The 20,264-nt window shown below is 40.9% G+C and overlaps 1 protein-coding gene across 5 annotated transcripts in view; it reads right to left on the minus strand.

The window, feature by feature from the left end:
- Window positions 1–4,692: 4,692 nt before the first annotated feature.
- LOC110522815 (collagen alpha-1(XI) chain-like) overlaps window positions 4,693–20,264 on the minus strand; it is a 135,960-nt gene continuing 120,388 nt past the window's right edge. The window contains exons 58-61 of one of the 5 annotated variants that reach the window (XM_036977002.1): window positions 18,296–18,364; window positions 18,153–18,221; window positions 15,183–15,416; window positions 4,693–7,658 (exon numbers count right to left, since the gene is read on the minus strand). In XM_036977002.1, coding sequence (XP_036832897.1) covers window positions 7,512–7,658; window positions 15,183–15,416; window positions 18,153–18,221; window positions 18,296–18,364 — 519 coding nt within the window. In that variant the 3' untranslated portion in view covers window positions 4,693–7,511. Of the gene's footprint in view, window positions 7,659–15,182; window positions 15,417–17,111; window positions 18,098–18,133; window positions 18,222–18,295; window positions 18,365–20,264 lie in introns of those variants that run through there. The other 4 variants (XM_036977004.1, XM_036977003.1, XM_036977005.1 and 1 more) reach the window with 4 other exon arrangements.

Genomic DNA, 20,264 nt, shown 5'->3' on the forward strand with positions numbered 1-20,264 from the left:
AGGTCTCAATAAAATCACGGTGAGATATAGTTACCCGCTACCTCTTATCACTTCGGCGATTGAGTCAATGCACGGGGCGCGCTTCTTCACTAAACTGGATCTCAGGAGTGCCTACAATCTGGTGCGTATTCGGAAGGGAGACGAGTGGAAGACGGCATTTAGCACCACCTCAGGGCATTATGAGTACCTCGTCATGTCATATGGGTTGATGAATGCTCCATCAGTCTTCCAATCATTTGTAGATGAGATTTTCAGAGACCTGCATGGGCAGGGTGTAGTGGTGTATATTGATGACATCGTGATATACTCCGCTACACGTGCCGAGCATGTGTCCCTGGTGCGCAAAGTGCTTGGTAGCCTGTCGGAGCATGATCTATATGTCAAGGCTGAGAAATGCTTGTTCTTCCAACAATACATCTCTTTCCTAGGGCATCGGATTTCCACGTCAGGAGTTGAGATGGTGAGCGACCACATTGCAGCCGTGCGTAATTGGCCGACTCCCACCACGGTAAAGGAGGTGCAGCGATTCTAAGGGTTTGCCAAATACTACCGGAGGTTTATCCGGGGTTTTGGTCAGGTTGCTGCTCCCATTACCTCACTGCTAAAGAGGGGCCTGGTGCGCTTGCAGGGCTTTGTTTACCTGAAGGCTCTGTTTACCTCGGTTCCTGTGTTGGCTCATCCGGATCCCTCTTTGCTATTCATAGTGGAGGCGGACGCATCCGAAGCTGGAATCGGAGCAGTGCTCTCTCAGCGCTCTCTCAGTGCTCGGGTACACCACTGAAGCTCCGCCCTCGGGTGCGCCACTGAAGCTCCGCCCCTGTGCCTTCTTTTCGAAGAAGCTCAGCCCTTGCGGAGCGAAACTATGATGTGGGGGACCAGGGAGCTGTTGGCTGTCGTAAAAGCCTTGAAGGCGTGGAGACATTGGCTTGAGGGGATGTGAATCACATTTTTATTTGGCGTACCCGACTGCGTTGCGCGTATCTCTGGGGGTACCCAGTTTGGGAATACCTGCTGTAGAACAACCTCACTGTCTGTGTCTGTTTGCATCAGCTCATTTCCCCCCGTTTTCGTCACCATGATGACAGTAATCTTTGATCTTCTCCATCTGCTGCTACCATGTCTCGCAACAGCATTCTTGTCTTCCGTTGGGAATATGCTGCTGCCCAGTTCACAGGAACTGAGTTTAAAGATGTCAAAGACGGTTGTGTTCCCCATGACAATAAGAAACAAGGAGGAGAGGAAAGAGAGGGAGAGATAGAGGTAGATAGTAGGCTAATTAATTCTATGCATGCTAATGATAATCTCCTACTATACCCCTTTTGAATAATGTTCAAATTTTGACCCAAACGAATGTGTAATTCACCTGCATTTCTGTGGAGAAAACAACACAAGCCGACTGTGTGCCACATATTTACACATCAAACACACTCCTTTACCTCGTTCCCCCTCTCTCTCCCTCCCTCCTCTCCCCTCTTCTCTCCTCCCGTTTGGAAGATGCTACTGCTCTGAACACAAGACAAACAGACACGGGGGATCCTCATCTTAATAAGAGGTACAACCATAGAGCTAGATAGAGGACTCATCTTTATATCATTGCCATTATAGTCTTTGTGACAGCATGAGTATCGCCATTGAGGCTACAACCCATAGGAATCCCCACTCAGTTGACTACTTTGACTACTTTAAAATACCGGAAGCATGGTGGAAGCCCTCAATGGCAATGTCAACACTGAAGTTAGTTATATTCATGAAGAGTCCTATATCTATCTTTATGTGTACAACATACAATGTACAGTACTTTATAAACTGGGTGGTTCGAGCCCTGAATGCTGATTCGCTGACAGCCGTGGTATATCAGATGTATATGACAAAACATTTTATTTTTACTGCTTTAGTTACGTTGGTAACCAGTTTATAATAGCAATAAGGTACCTCGGGGGTTTGTGATATATGGCCAATATACCATGGCTAAGGGTTATGTCCATTCACTCGGCGTTGAGTTGTGCATAAGAAAAGCCCTTAGCCGTGGTATATTGGCCATATACCACACCCCCTCTGGCCTTATTGCAATGAGTATACAATGAGTCTGTGCCCAGGAATTCTGTTTTGAATAAACAATGCCAGAGAGAATGCATGAGAAATATAGATAGCATAGACAACGAATGCCCAGGAATACTGTTATGAATAAACAATGCCAGAGAGAATGCATGAGAAAGATAGATAGCGTAGACAACGAATGCCCAGGAATACTGTTATGAATAAACAATGCCAGAGAGAATGCATGAGAAAAATAGATAGCGTAGACAACGAATGCCCAGGAATACTGTTATGAATAAACAATGCCAGAGAGAATGCATGAGAAAGATAGATAGCGTAGACAACGAATGCCCAGGAATACTGTTATGAATAAACAATGCCAGAGAGAATGCATGAGAAAGATAGATAGCGTAGACAACGAATGCCCAGGAATACTGTTATCAATAAACAATGCCAGAGAGAATGCATGAGAAAGATAGATAGCGTAGACAACGAATGCCCAGGAATACTGTTATGAATAAACAATGCCAGAGAGAATGCATGAGAAAGATAGATAGCCTAGACAACGAATGCCCAGGAATACTGTTATGAATAAACAATGCCAGAGAGAATGCATGAGAAAGATAGATAGCGTAGACAACGAATGCCCAGGGATACTGTTATGAATAAACAATGCCAGAGAGGAAAACCAAAGCTAATTCAAAGATGAGCACCAGGCCTACGAAGAGATGATGAGAGGGTGTAAGTAACTCTGCATGTCGTTCTGTTTTAAACTCTGTTAACCCAGTATCAATATTTGTATCCTCTAGATACAGGAAGTATTCACACCCCTTGACTTTTTCCACATTTTGTTGTGTTACAGCCTGAATTTAAAATGGATTAGATTGAGATGTAGTGTCACTGGCCTGCACACAATACCCAATAATTTCAAAGTGGAATTATGTTTTTAAGCATAAATAAGTTCAGGAGTAGTCCCTCAGTCGAGCAGTGAATTTCAAACACAGATTTAACCACACACAACAGCGAGGTTTTCCAATGGCTCACAAAGAAGGGCACCTATTGGTAGATGGGTGAAAAAAAAGCAGACATTGAATAACACTTTGAGCATGGTGAATTTATTAACTACACTTTGAACGGTGTATCAATACACCCAGTCAATACAAAGTTACAGGCGTCTTTCCTAACTCAGTTGCCAGAGAGGAAGGAAACCTCTCAGGGATTTCACCATGAGGCCAATGGTTACTTTAAAACAGTTACAAAGTGTAATGGCTGTGATGGAAAAACTGAGGATGGATCAAAAACATTGTAGTTACTCCACAATACTAACCTAAATGTCAGATTGAAAAGAAGGAAGCCTGTACAGAATATAAATATTCCTAAACATGCATCCTGTTTGCATTAAGGCATGAAAATAAAACTGAAAAAAATGTGGCAAAGAAATTAACTTTATGTCCTGAATACAAAGGGTTATATTTGGGGCAAATCCAACGCAACCCATCACTGAGTACCACTTATCATATTTTCAGGCATGGTGGTGGTTGCATCATGTTATGGGAATGCTTGTCATCGGAAAGGACTAGAGTGTTTTTTAAGATAAAAATAAACGGAAAAGAGCTAAGCACTGGCAAAGTCCTAGAGGAAAACCTGGTTCAGTCTGCTTTCCAACAGACACTGGGAGACACATTCAACTTTCAAAAGGGCAATAACCTAAAACCCAAGGCCAAATATCCGCTGTCGTTACTTACCAAGACGACATCGAATGTTCCTGAGTGGCCTAGTTATAGTTTGACTTAAATGGGCGTGAAAATCTATGCTAAGACTTGAAAATGGCTGTCTAGCATAATAAAACAATAAATGATAAACAACCAACTTGACAGAGCTTGAATAATTGTTTTAAGAATAATGTGCAAATATTGTACAATCCAGGTGTGCAAAGCTCTTAGAGATTTACCTAGAAAGACTGTGATTCTAATATGTATTGACTGAGGGGTGTGAATACTTGAGTAAATGCGATATTGCTGTATTTCATTTTCAATAAATGTGCACAAATAAAATAAAAAAATACAATTAACTTTGTATTTATGGATTGTTGTGTGTAAATGGTTGAGAAAAAATATATTTAATCCATTTTGAATTCAGTCTGTAACACAACCAAATGTGGACTAAGTCAAGGGGTATGAATACTTTCTGAAGGCACTGCATGCACATGTATTCTAATGAGGGGTGGAGGTGGCGGAACACATTAAGACAGCAATGATTTTCAGTCGTAATCAGAATGCCAGAATAAGGATTTTAGAAATGGTGTAACTTCACTTACTAAAAACATGTTTTTTTGCTTCACAAGATCATATTCTAACTGTGGATTCTATAACTATGAATAAAAAAATGAAACATTTAACTTACTATTTGTATGTAGAGAGGTGATGATAGTCTTCCAACAGTCTGTAAAAGAGTGAGAAAAATGAATAAAACATATTTTTGTCCACATCTCACTGATGGTAGATTTTTGGATCAAGGTAGACTAACATAATATCAGTGTTTAGGTGAGTTGCAGTAATATTTCATTCATAAAAATTGCAAATTGTGACTAAAAAACATTCCATGATAATTCATTCTCTGTTTCTGAGATAAAGAGGGCGCCTTCCAGTAACACTATGGTGTCAATTTACATTTATTTTTAAATAATACAATAAATATACTACAAATGAACATTGGCTGTGGGTAGAGAGTTACAACATCACCATTCTCTCTCCACTTCACAATTATGGACATGACCGTTTTCAATTTTAGCATATGAAATTTAGCATTCTACCTATTTTAATAATAAAAAGTGGGTTGGAGATCATGTCATTGTAAAGTATAAAAACAAGAGAAAAAAACTTTACAATTTCATGCATACAGATAGGTTTTAATGCTTCAAAAGACATACAAGAGTGGGTGGCCACAGTAAACTTAAATTTATTGACATAAAACATAAAAACCAATATATCTTCTATCCTCTCTTACTCTCTTTTGACAAGACCATAAAAACTAACGAACAGACAAACGTAAAACAATTCAAAAAACAAAAAACGTTATTGGCAGCATTACTGCTGGTTCTGAAAATTGACAAAAATGTTTTGTCCTTTTATTGAAAGCAAACATGTTAAATTTGGAGTGCTTCATCGAAATGAACATTAAAAACGGATGATCAATAAGTGTATCTTAACGTAAATGGTTCAAGTCACATATCTAGAAGGTAAAAACCAAAAACATACAAAACAAGCTACTTATGCAGGACAGTAAAACTTTCTGTGGCAGATGCTGTAGTGGTTAAAAGCAGGCAGAGTGCATAGTTTGTACAAGGGTATAACTAGGGCTTAAGAAAGTAAAACAACAGTTAAATCAGAAGACCCCAAACAACAAAACAAAAACAAGCTTTGCATCTGGCTTTTCTACCTTTAAGCGGGCTAATCTGATGGACTATTAAATATCGTTCACTAAAAAAAAATCTAAATTTTTCATTTTTTAAAATTATTATTTTTAAATATATGTTTGAAAATATATTTTTGACTTGTACATGACACATCTGATTTTAATCATAATTAGACAATTCTACCACATTTTCAAATAGTGGATTTCAAAATACTTAGTGGATTCTTGGCCCTCTAGGAACTTAAAGCTATATTTAAAAAAAAGCCTTTGGTAAGAAAGTTAATGGTTTCAGGTACCAAAACTCCAAACTGTTCCTTGGCCATGTGCTTTGGAATACTCAAAGGGGGAGACACTCCGTACCCATTCCAAACCAGTCACCTTCACCCCCAACCCCGAAAAATAAAAGCAGTAAAAAGCTTGACGAAGTGAAAAAGATTATCCATTGCACAGAACACCAATCATGAGATCCATTCACAAAATGCACCATGTCATGGAACCATGATATGCAAGCATTGCAGCATCGCTTCTACCATCTTCTTTCTTTTTTAAAGACATCTAATAAAATGTGATAAATTAGCACCACATTCGGCAACTGAGTACAATCTTATTTATATTAGCACATTCCAAGTAAGTTGCAGTATGATCAGATGCTGTTAGTCTTTACTAAGTGGGCCTTGGAAGCAGAGAAATACATAAAATAAAATACTGCATGGATCTATGAATGAATATGAAGCAAACTGGCATGCATTAAAACACCCCTGGACATAAATAAGAATGTAGCGAAGATGTTGTGTCAGAGGTGATAGCTAAGAGGGTCAGGGTAAGGGACAGACAGACAGGGTAGTCATGGTGACGAGTTAACATCACCACCATCAGCTTACTGTACTTTCAAAATAACAACAAACTTGAAAATATCATAGCACCACAGGAGAAAAAATAGCACCTAAGTATTGATTTCTTGTGTTTCATTGAAAAGTGACATCTCCTGCTGCATATATAGTTTGAGAGTAGAAATATGGAAGTATTGAAGGAAAAAAATATCAGTTGTTTATTAAGTTAATAAAATCTCAAAATGCACCCAAAATAGGACACAAGAAGAGGAGGAATGTTTGTCATTTTTATCTTGGTACATTTTCTGTTATGCTAATCAACTCACAGACTAGCGCAGAGTAATATTTCCATATTTTATTTTCATTCGTTTCTTAAATTACAATAAGGTGTTCTTCACACCCAGCAACAAGACAAGCACTCCTCATCTATTCTCCAATTTACATGTCCAATTCCTTACTTTAGTATCTGCGAATTTGATGTATTCCAATGACCATCATCTTTTACCTCATGTCTTAAAAGGTCACATGCATGTTTTGAAGCCAGAAACAATAAACATTACCAGGAAAAATATACAGAAAGTACTTACAAACATACAAAAAATATTTATATATATTTATATATATAAGTTCCATTCAGAAGAATGGGGAGACAATTATGCACAAAACAAAGCTTCCGAAATGAATGAAGGAGCAAACGAATGAACGAATGAACGAATGAATAAAATATTCAAAGTGGGAATTGAGAGGGAGACAAAGAAACAACAACAAAAACCAATAAAAAAAACTAAGAAGAAAACTGCCACATGGGATGGAGTCCATGGCAACCTTCTGAAACCAGTGGAGTAGCAGGTAAAAGTTTGCCTCCGGTGAGTTCGACAACCAGACTGGATTTACATCAAGTGCGCTGGGAGTGGGTGGAGGTTTGGGAACGGTGATAGGGGTCATGGGTGAAGATAGGGGTCGGTAGTATCTGACTTATTCAGTTTCAAAACTTGCATGTGATGGAGAAGGCACACTGAGGTTACAAGGTTGCTCTTTTTTTATTATTCTTATCGAATCCTCTAGAAATTTATTGTAGTATTCTCATCTTGATTTTTGTGTATTTTATTCATACTTGTTGCTTTTGGACACAGAATGTTTTACACAAATACAAATAGTCCTATTCATGTGTTTTGTTTCTGAGAAAATAAATATGCTTTTTATTTTCTCCATTTTGTTCAGTAAACAGTCTTAGCCGATGAAACAGACAGGACCCACTTCGAATCCAAACTTCTGCGTAGCCCCGCCGAAATCATTGAACATGATGTCAACAAAAGGCACCTGTTCCACCTTTGGTGTGTTGATCTCCAGTACTGTCTTTTCATAGCCCTTTTTCAACTGAAAAACAGAGAGGGATAGACAGAGTGAGTAGGTGCTACTGTACTTCGACCTCCATATACAGTATACAGTAGGGTTTATTTTTTGCATCAAATCTTAAATTCGTTCCCCCCACCCCACACAGACATACAATTCACTCCCCCCACACAGACACACAATTCATTTATTAAACGCAGAACGAGGGAGAGCTCGGTTCGTTGTTTTGTGAAGTTTGTTGTTTTAAAAGTGTATTGGAAAGTTTCTTAGTAGCTAGCTAACTTTTTATGTTGGATCCCACGACGCAGTTGGCATCGCTGGGTCTGTTACGCTCTGTCCAGTGATCCTGCCGTCCAAGGCCAGTTCTGAGGACCTGCTTGGCGTAGCTGCCAGCTAGCTGCCTATCAAACTAGCAGGGTTTCTTGAGTGCTTGAATGCAGCCCGTGATGCGGTTAGCCATTGTGGCTGGGACTCCGGATTGTCCCGGGTTTGTGGCTGTCTAGATCCCTGCTATTTGTTGTTTTAAATCTTCCCTGTGACCTGCCCTGTCTGAAACTACGAGGTGTAACAGCATAACTGTTAGTGTCATTTAATTATGCCAATGTGTTTTTATTAATTGAAAACCCTTAATCTATTTTATGAGAATTTGTAAGATTCTTGTTTGCATAAAATAGACGGAGACCAGCCATTTCAATAATAGGTAACAGAATTTATTCTCGGAGCGCGCTGCCACGTTCCCACGAGCAACAGTTTATATACAATAACATGACATAATTTCCTTGCTCCTAAAATGAATCTCCTCCTCCAGCCCGGGTCAAAGGGAACTTTAAAGGTTAATTCTGAGTTCATTCTGACCCCCCCCAGCACATACACACAACACAACTGAATTAACTTTTTGACCCCTCAACATTATCGATCACCACTTAGCTGACAGTTCTAATTAACAGAAAACCTAGGAATGCACTCACTTCCTTATCTAAAACACCCCAGAGCTCAGTTTCGTCGGTTCAACCATAGGTTAACTACCTTATCTGTTTACTTAATCCACAAACCAGGTTTTTCTTCCTAGTTGGAATGGTGTTCATTAACTTTAATTACTCCTTGTCCGTGTCACACAATCCCTTCTTATGAACTCATATTGTCAATCAGATATAATAAAACAGAGTATAAGTTTACTTAGTTACAGTTCTATTTGAAATGGGATATTGTTTATTCATTTCCTCATAATAATTCAAACAATAACCTACATTGCTAGCTACCATGACAAAGTCCAAAGCCGGCATGTGTACCATTGAGGACAGTGGTGTCTCTCTATCACACGTGAAGGATCTTTTCAACTAACAAAAATAGTTCTATAAGCAGTTGTTACAACAAGAACATAGCTTCAAGTGTTTTGTCAAAATACTGGTGGCTTCAACTAATAAAAGAATGGACGACCTAACCAGAGAGGTCCAGGATCTGAAGAACCACTTGCAGATCTCCTAGGGTCAGCTCGATGAGTTGAAACAGGAGAACGGCAAGATGACAGCAATATGTTAAGGACATCAGTTCTGTGTGGGAATCCAGGATAACAATGATGGATAAATCTCGAGGGACAATGGAGGTGGAATAGCTTGGTTGTTGACGGAATTGCAGAATCTAAACATGAGACCTGGACAGAGTCTGAGGACAAAGTGAAGGGAAATTATCTCTGAGAAATTGAAGATGGACCACAGGTGAAGTGCGCCCATAGGACTGGATAACCTACCACTGGCCCAGGTGACAGGTCCAGGCCAAAAGTGGTCAAGTTCCTAAGGTTCAAGGACAAGGTAGCTGTTCTGGAAAGAGCCAATAACTTGAGAGGAACGTATATCTTCCTGAACAAGGACTATCCTGAAGCTGTGCACCAGAAGAGGAAAGAACTGGTCCCAGCCATGAAAGCTCGCAGAGCGCGTGGGGACATTTCTTAGATCCGCTATGACAGGCTCATTGCCCACCCTCCATCCCAGAAGCCTGGAAGGGAAAAGAGAGCCAAGCCTATGGGTCCGTAGCTTCAACCCCGCAGCACACATACACACACATTGATTAATGGACTGCTGAATGTATGTTTTTTATTTTGCTTTGTTTGCTCTTTTCCATATTATGTATATCTCTGATAAGTTACCCAGGAAAGGGCTGAAAATAGCCCAAATTAATATATGTAGCCTTAGAAACAAGGTTCATGAAATCAATAACTTGCTAACATCAGATAACATTCATATATTAGCCATTTATGAGACTCACTTAGACAATTCAGTTGATGATACAGCAGTAGCAATACAAGGATATAACATCTATAGAAGAGACAGAAATGCTGATGGGGGAGGTGTTGCTGTATATATTCAGAGCCATATCCCTGTAATGCTTAGAGAAGATCTTATGTCAAGTGTTATTGAAGTGTTGTGGTTGCAGGTTCACTTGGCACATCTAAAGCCTTTTCTTTTGGGGTGTTGCTATAGGCTACCAAGTGCTAATAGTCAGTATCTAAATAATATGTGTGAAATGCTTGATAGTGTATGTGTATACAGAGAGGTTTACTTTCTTGGGGACCTGAATATTGACTGGTTTTCATCAAACTGTCCACTCAAAAGAAAGCTTCTTACTGTAATCAGTGCCTGTAATCTGGTTCAGGTTATTAATTTACAAACACTACAGGAACAAGATCATCCACATGTATAGATAACAAGTATTGAGATAAACTTTTGTTATTGACCAAATACTTATTTTCCACCATAATCTGCAAATAAAATCATTAAAAACTCCTACAATGTGATCTTCTGGATATTTTTTCCCTCATTTTGTCTGTCATAGTTGAAGTGTACCTATGATGAAAATTACAGGCCTCTCTCATCTTTTTAAGTGGGAGAACTTGCACAATTGGTGGCTGACTAAATACTTTTTTGCCCCACTGTATATATATATTTGTTTGTATGTGCCTTTATTAACGTAATGATATATACAGTATATATATATATATGTCTGTATATATCATTACGTTAATAAATACACATACAAACATACAAACAATTTTTTGCTTTATTTAGGCAGCTCCAAAATGCAGGTGTTTCAGCCTAGCTCAGTGCTTTCTGTGGTGGTGGGACAGCCAGCTGAAAATACGGAGCGTAGTTGTTGGTAATGTTCTCTAGTTGCGCCATGATTGGCTCAGTGTTCTGTCACTCATGGGGAAACTACATTACCGCCAAGTCTAAGGGTAGAGCTTGAAAATTCAAGCCCCTTGGGTGCTGCCATAGAGTGACATTTGAAGTGCCCATCCAAGAAGGCTCAAGGTCATTGGCCACAGATAAAATTATGTCAAATCACGTTTTATCTACAGTAGCTTTGATTCGACTGATCATGTCAACATCATACTTTCAAAATCTAAGCTAGCAGTCATCATCATGAATCAATTCCTTTTTAATCCTTGTCATATGAAGAGAAAAAATGAAGAGAAATTATAGATAAAACATATCGGTGCTCATCGGCCATAAGCATTACACAACAAGTCTGAAATCACAAATTCAAGAATGAGTGGTTGGGAAAGAATCAGTAGCTAACTGCAAACATTGCAAAGCAATCACTAGTCTGCTATTCAGAGGAGTGGATGTGTGGTTCCAAGTCTGGGATTAAGGATCTATTTTCCAAGCTTAAAATGATAAACATAAAAAATTGGCCATGCTGTCAATGAAGCGTGATTGGTACTACGCTCAAAACAACTGTTAACTTGGAATAGCGAAATCTGACTTCAGTGAGTTCAAGACAACGAGGGACTCTGGAAAAATAAGCTCGAACTGGGAAAATATGTGTTGAATGGTCATCCAACTCGGAATTCTAAATCCGGAACTTGGGCCTCTTTCTAGAGCTACAACCAGAAGATCACTGACGTCATCATGATTCTACCTTGTTGTTTTCCGAGTTCCCAGTTGTCTTGAAAGAACCATAAATCCAGAGAATTCCAAACTTTGATAACAAAGTTTGATGACAAAATTTGCCCACAAAGGACCACCGTGCACCTTCCTGTTCAAGTGAGCACAGCACAACAAGGTGAGTCTAAAAATGTCTTGTATGCTGCTGCATAAATGATGTAATATGCCAGGGAGATATGTACACTGTAGCTAAGAAAGTAATAATAAGTGAATGTGTTGTGTATCAAGCTGTTAGTAGCTCATTTGCCTCACCCTAATAATTTGGTATATTTTCCCATCTTTATTTCGCCTACTGATCTTACCTGGTGGAGCACATGTAGCCTATAACCTGTTATATGATAAATGTAATCATTGAATATTCCAAGAGCATTCATTGTCTGCTTATATGCCCCATTTATTCATCCCTTTATTCATGCTCCTTTTATTCATCCATTTAGCCCATCCAACTACCTCATCCCCATACTGTATTTATGTATTTATCTTGCTCCTTTGCACCCCAGTATCTACTTGCACATTCATCTTCTGCACATCAATCCCCCCAGTGTTTTAATTGGTATATTGTAATTACTTCGCCACAATGGCCTATTTATTGCCTTACCTCCATTATCTTCCCTCATTTGCACACACTGTATATATACTTTTTCTACTGTATTATTGACTGTATGTTTGTTTATTGCATCTGTAACTCTGTGTTGTTGTATGTGTCAAACTGTTTTGCTTAATCTTGGTCAGCTCGCAGTTGTAAATGAGAACTTGTTCTTAACTAGCCTACCTGGTTAAATAAAGGTGAAATAAAAAATAAAAAAATCCTACAGGTTCTGAGTTGGTGTACAGGGAAAACACTGTAAGAACGGCCCATGTTCTGAACATTTCAAAAGTGCTGAACAAATAGTTATATTGACTATGTCTGTCCTAGCTCACTCATTAATGTCTTTATTGAAATGACGGATTGCCTCTTATCTGCTTGTTGTCCTCTTATGCCATACGTTGTACATCTTAATTATCTGTGGAAACCACATTTGTTTAAGTAATCAGCCATATCAGCTATGTTTTTTTAGAGGCAGTAAATTAGGATGAATTAACTGTTTCGCTGCCGGACAAGGCTTCACTGATAGCCAGGTGTAAAAATAAAAATAAACTGTATTATGAAGCCAAGATCAATGATATAAAGCACAATGTAACATTTTTGGGGGAATACTTTAAATGAAATTATGGGCAGAAACTCCATCTTTCATCAAATCAGATTATTCATCACAAAACCATTTGATGTTGCCAAATATTAAATGATTACTGGCAAAGTGGGAAAACTTCGGCAGGAAAAGTCAACAATGTACAGTGAGTCATTGTATTCATGCATAAAAAACAAATTAATTTTGAATTTTGAAAATAAAGTGTGGGAGAGGTGGAAAAATTATTGTTATCAATCAATAATGACAAACCTGGCATTGACAATTTAGATGGAAAGCTACTGAGGATGGTAGCTGACTCTATAGCCCCTCCTATCTGTCATATCTTTCATCTGAGCCTAGAGGAAAGTCTTTGTCCTCAGGCCTGGAGGGAAGCCAAAGTAATTCCACTACCCAAGAGTGGTAAAGCGGCCATTACTGGTTCTAACAGCAGACCTATAAGCTTGCTGCCAGCTCTTAGCAAACAGTTGAAAAAATTGTGTTTGACCAAATACAATGCTATTTCTCTGTAAACAAACTAACAGCCTTTCAGCATGCTTATAGAAAATCGCACTCAACATGTACTGCACTGACACAAATGACTGATGATTGGTTGAAAGAAATTGATAATAAGAAGGTTGTGGGAGCTATACTGTTAAATTTTAGTGCAGCCTTTGATATTATTCACCATTTTATTTTGTATTTTTTATGTAACCTTTATTTAACTAGGCAAGTCAGTCAAGAACAAATTCTTATTTTACAAACCTGTTGTCGAAAAAACATATGTGTTATGGCTTATCAATGTCTCCCATATTATGGATTCAGAGATATCTAATAGAACTCAAAGGGTTTTATTTAATGGAAGCTTCTCTACTGTCAAACATGGAAAGTGTGGTGTACCGCAGGGCAGCTCTCTAGGCCCTCTACTCTTTTCTATTTTTAACAATGACCTGTCACTGGTATTAAACAAAGCATGTGTGTCCATGTATGCTGATGATTCAACCATATACGCATCAGCAACTACAGCTAATGAAATCACTGAGAACCTTAACAAAGAGTTGCTGTTTGTTTTGAAATGGGTAGCTAGTAATAAACTGGTCCTGAACATCTCTAAAACTAAAAGCATTGTATTTGGTACAAATCATTCCCTAAGTTCTATTCCTCAGCTGAATCTGGTAATGAACAAGTTGAGGAGACTAAATTACTTGGCGTTACCTTAGATTGTAAACTGTCATGGTCAAAACCTATAGATTCAATGGTTGTAAAGATGGGGGGAGGTCTGTCCGTAATAAAGAAATGCTCTGCTTTTTTGACACCACACTCCAAAAAGTAAGTTCTGCAGGCTCTAGTTTTGTCTTATCTTGACTACTGTCCTGTCGTGTGGTTGAGTGCTGCAAGGAAAGACCTAGTTAATCTGCAGCTGGCCCAGAACAGAGTGGCAAGTCTTGCTCTTCATTGTAATCAGAGGGCTGATATAAATACTACTGTATGCATGCCAGTGTCTCTTGGCTAAGAGGTGAGGAGAGATTGACTACATCACTTATTTTTATAAGAAACATTAATGTGTTTAAAATCCCAAATGGTTTGCATAGTCAACTTACACACAGCTCTGACACACACTTACCCCACCAGACATTCCGCCAGGGGTCTTTTCACAATCCAGGACAAATTCAAGAAAGTGTACAGTTTGATATATAGCCATTATTGCATGGAATCTCATATTGCTCAAATAAACAGCAAACCTGGTTCCAAATAAAACAGATAAAGCAACACCTCACGGCACAATGCTTCTCCCCTATTTGACCTAGATAGTTTGTGTGTCTGTATTGATATGTAGGCTACATGCGCCTTCAGTCATTTTTGGTTTGTTTTTAATGTAGTTCTGCCCTTGAGCTGTTGTCTATTAATGTTCTGTATTATGTCATGTTTCATGTTTCATGTCGACCCCAGGAAGAGTAGCTGCTGCTTTTGCAACAGCTAATGGGGATCCTAATAAAATACCAAATACCAAAACAAAGACACACAATTCACTCCCCCACCCCACACAAACACACAATTCATTCCCCCCACCCCACACAAACACACAACTCACTCCACACATACACACAACTCACTCCCCCCACCCCACACAGACACACAACTCACTCCCCCCACTCCACACATACACACAACTCACTCCCCCCACCCCACACAGACATACAATTCACTCCCCCCACCCCAGACAGACACACAATTCACACCCCACACCACATACAAATGCTGTTATACACATGACCGTCAAATCCCCTTGCTCACACCTATGCCCTTACACACACACACACACACACACACACACACACACACACACACACACACACACACACACACACACACACACACACACACACACACACACACACACACACACACACACACACATCCCAACCCTTCCATCCACTCACCGCACAGCCGTCCACCACGGCTCTGATGTAGGGGTTGTTATCGTAGGACATCTCCTCGTCGTTGGAGCCCAAGAAGCGGATGGCCTTGTCGTATGAGTCCCCATCCTGGTTGTGCCAGGCCACTGACTGGTAGCAGTTGTAGGTGAGGTTTTGGCGGGCAGCCGCGCTCAGCAGACGCAGGAAGGTCATCTGGACCACACCAATGGGGTTGCCCTCAGCGTCCACGTACGAGAGCTAGACAGGGAGGAAAGGAGATATAGGGTCTAGGCAGGAACAGACACTGTGGACTAATACAGACACTATACATACATACTATACATATTTGGGTACATCTGAAATGGCACCCTATTCCCTAAATAGTGTACTACTTTTGAGCAGCGCTCTTGCGAAAAGTAGTACACTATTTAAAGAATAGGGTGCCATTTCAGACACGACATTGTTTCATTGTTTGTTCTCTACCAAGAACACTCAAATCTACACATCACACCATTCTCGTGTACTGTGAGGTGTCTTGGGTGGGTTTCTCGCTTTTATCTGTGAATTCTAATTCTGACACCGAGTAGTGTCGTTGTGGGGATATGATTTCATATGACTTTAGATGGAGTGTTTCGCAGACAACAGACTGTAGGTGTATGCAGCAGCATGGCGGACTCAGAGCAATGACACACCGTCACTCAAACATGTCAGCATTCCTCACCTCTCTTTCCGGCGCTGCGGCTGCTTTGACAGAATTATAGAATGTCAATCGGTGCACGCAGTGCGCCGCGACAAGGGTTTGTCCCATCAGTCACTGCAGCACCAGGGAGAGAGGGGGGTTGTGGGTAAGGAGATCAACGGCGGCCCGGCTCGTCTCCAGAGGGTATGCTAAGCTTCATTACCCATAATTCATGGCGGCGCTACGTGAGTAGGATAGAATTCCGATTCCTCAGACGACAAATCAGGAGGGGGGATATACCAGAGGTGTTCCCGGCTAGGTCCTTTAGAGTGAAATATCTAGGCTGTCATCAACCAGCTTTGGGAAAGATGGAGAGGCTTGCTGTATTATGGGGTCTGTCTGTCTGGGGCTCTATGAGTAAGCTTGTGTCTGAGAAACAGTAAGGCATTCAGGAGTTACTACAGGAGCTCTAATCTACAGGCTCTGGGGCCTTAGATACTGACTGGCTTATTCTCTGCTGAAAGACTTCAATGGTTCTGTAGGAATAGCAGTCTACTAGCAACAAGAGATGAATACTCTCAATCGAGGAGCTAACCGTAATTGAACACTTAAGCTTTAATTAAGAAAATTATGGAAATGTATTGTTTTGAAAGGAGCTCATTAGTAAATGTAAAACGTAATTGTATAAATGAAAAATAATAATAGGTTGGTTTAATCGGTTTCCGCAATTTAGAATTAGCCTAATTCGCCATGTTTAAGTGGAATTCTAAACCAACATGTGTTCTATTATACTAATGTATCTTGGATCTAATGATTACAAATCATTCCGGATGACCCGTCCATTTGGGAACATCAGTCTTTGGTGTGATGCTATTTTACGCTGGAGACCCGTTTCCATACCAACCAACAGCGTTCCACCATCCGTTCCACAGGCTTCTCTTCTTCTTTCAGACAAACAGGACTGACTGAGACCAAGAGCAAAGCGCATGCAAAGCCCATGCTATGCAGTCACAGCAGAGAGCCACTAATGTGTGTGTATAGATACATTCTCTCTCTCTCATGTACACACAGACAAACACACAGACACACACACACACACACACGTATGACTCAACCTGGACAATAATGGACATCACAGATTACTATTACAGGGAAGTCAATCACATCTGTTGTGCTGTATTTTCAGGAACCCACAAGGTGGCCATACCATCATCAGATAGGAATTTGGGCTCATAGAGGATGATAACTATATCCATTGTGTCCAAGTTACAGTGTCTGTCTGTGAATCAGTGGCTCTTAAAGGGAGTAGTATCCCTCACCCCTCTGAGTGTCCAGGTACTCAGAAAGGCTAGGTAGGTCCTCCCCTGCTCATGTCTGTTCCTCCCCCTCCCTCATCCCTCCTCCCCGCTCTGCCCTGCAGAACCAGTGTGTAGAAACAGCCCTACATCGCCATGGAAACATTACCTCTTCATCGCAGCCACAAGTCAAAAGTGGGTGTACCCAGAAGCCCCTGGGAATGTGACTGAGTGCCTGACTTTTGACTGTTCACATTGAATCAGTGTTGTAATCCTCTTGTGATTGAATGGGTAGGTGAATGTGTGGAATGAGTGTAGTAGGAACAAAATGGTGCCTAATCACTCTCCTGTGACTAGCTTCACATGATTTATGAATAGGTATCTATACAGTATGAGTATCTATGAGTCAACTGGAAATGCTGAGGGCAATAGGAGTAGTTGTTATAAATAGAAATGTGTGTCTAACCATGAGAGGCACTCAGTCACTTCTAGGTGATGCTCTCCAACTTCAGAGAGAGGCAGGTTGAGTGGATGCATTTACACTCATACTTTCCCATGGCAACATTCAGTACCAACACACTGATTTACTCAATTCTATGACTTTTTGTACTACACTTACCTTTTTGTATTGAATTTATATTGTTTTTCTTCAATGGAAAATTGTCTTTAACTTCTTCAACTACTAGTTGCCATGGTAAAGTATGTCTGTCAGTCTGTCTGTTCCACCAACGAAGTCTCCCTCTATTCTGGAAGGAAGAGACTCACCTACTGCAGTATGTCTTACTGGAGTTGTGCTGAGCTGACCTTGATCGTGCTGAACCATGCAGAGCTGTGTCGCCACAAACACAAGCCAGAGTGCCAGTCAAAGACCAGTGCCAACCAGTACAGGAACCATGCAGAACCAGTACTGACCCGAACCAGAACCAGAACCTAGAACCATGCAGGGCCCTCAGGCCCACAGAGACCCAGCCAGGAGTCACCCTAGCTGGGCCTCCAGAGACCTGCGGGTGTGCCACTTACCAGGGAACCTCGCTTGTAGCGACTATACCAAGAGCCTGGGGAGTCTTTGGGCCATTTTGCCATTTTGCTCTGTAAAATATGAGATGAGCTGTTCAGGAAAAAGGGAAGGGGACGGGAGGAAGGGGGGCGTTAGGGGGGCTTACCAGTTTACCACGTTTGAATTCACTGAACCAGGAGCCAGGGATCTCCTTTACCCAGGAGGTGAGCCTAGTCTGGGTATGGATGGAGCAAAACGGGGGAAGAGGAGGAGGACAAAAAATGGTTAAAGAAAGAAAAAACAGTAAGAACAGCCTCCTGAAAGAAATAACAACGTTATCCCTCGTTCTTCTAAACCCTCCCTCCCTTGGTCCATCTGTGGTGTCTGAGAGACCTGCAGTAGTATTGTGTGACACTGAACAGCTCGGGAGAGTGTAAAATACCTTAGCAAGCCATTATCGCATTTTGTGTAAACACTGGCTGGCAGCTAATTACTGATCAAATATTAATGAGTACACAGTGATTCATTAAGAGATGTTGTATGCATCCTAAATGGGCCCTAGTCAAAAGGAGTGCACTATAAAAAGAATAGGGTGCCATTTAGGATGCATCTGTTAGCCGCCAAAGGGCCAGCTTAAAAATGCCCCCTTTCCCTTCAGCTAAGTGTTCTGCTCTATACCAAAATAGAAGTGACTATGCTTTTTATGGTGTTTATTTAAGCTTCTGCTGTATACTGTCGGTAAGGACAAGTGGCTTTGTTTTGTGGTTTTCATTTAAAACTAGATACGATTTTGTTTTGTTTTTCTTCATTTAAATTCGATTCACCTGCATTATAACTACCAATAAGTATCAGATACATGGCCAGTGATACTCCAGTGTGATATTCTGAATATTATTATACCCCAGGAATGAGCTAGATCAGTCTGATACAAGGTTTATACAGGGCTTGTCATCAATGCCTTAATGTGTAAATTAATGTTCAGCTGGAGATCAATTAGCGCTGGGAGACAGCATACATTAAACACACCCTGCTGTCTTGAAAGGCACTTCCAGCTCTCCTAACATGAGTAGAGCGAGCAGTAGGGGACCCCACTGGAGGAGACAACTGATACCCTAGAACTGATCCCCTCTACTGGAGGAGACCACTGATACCCTAGAACTGATCCCCTCTACTGGAGGAGACCACTGATACCCTAGATCTGATCCCCTCTACTGGAGGAGACCACTGATACCCTAGAACTGATCCCCTCTACTGGAGGAGACCACTGATACCCTAGAACTGATCCCCTCTACTGGAGGAGACCACTGATACCCTAGATCTGATCCCCTCTACTGGAGGAGACCACTGATACCCTAGATCTGATCCCCTCTACTGGAGGAGACCACTGATACCCTAGATCTGATCCCCTCTACTGGAGGAGACCACTGATACCCTAGATCTGATCCCTCTACCGAAGGAGACCACTGATACCCTAGAACTGATCCCTCTACTGGAGGAGACCACTGATACCCTAGAACTGATCCCATCTACTGGAGGAAACCACTGATACCCTAGAACTGATCCCCTCTACTGGAGGAGACCACTGATACCCTAGAACTGATCCCCTCTACTGGAGGAGACCACTGATACCCTAGAACTGATTCGCTCTACTTCTAACTCTTCTTTTTCTCTCCTGTCCTTTAACTATCTACTGTACCTCCTCTCCTCTATCCTCTCCTCTGCATAACTCATGATGGGTAGACTAGGGATACAGTGTTCCAGGCTAGCAGGGAGGGAGAGATAGTGTTTGTGTGTGTGTGTGTGTGTGTATGTGTGTGTGTGCGCACACCTTCCCATGTGCATGTCAATGCATGGCAATGTCAGGGTCTCTGACCATGTGCCATCTCTCCACTCCTTCACACTAACGAGGCCATCCCACTGGCCCATTAATCTGCCCAGGCTATTAAAAGTGAAGTTCATTAATCTGAGTTTAAGCAAACTCCTGCTCCTCTGTGTCTCAATGTGCCAGCGGATCGTTAAAATGTCCTGTAGCTTAGAGCCCTTACAGATCTCCCCTGGCCTGCCGCAGACACAGTTTCATGTGTTTTACCTCTCCTCTCCTTTCCTGTCCTCTCCTGTCCCCCTCTCCTCTACAC

This window comes from Oncorhynchus mykiss, chromosome 5 (genome assembly GCF_013265735.2).
Source record: "Oncorhynchus mykiss isolate Arlee chromosome 5, USDA_OmykA_1.1, whole genome shotgun sequence".
Taxonomy (NCBI): Eukaryota; Metazoa; Chordata; class Actinopteri; order Salmoniformes; family Salmonidae; genus Oncorhynchus; species Oncorhynchus mykiss.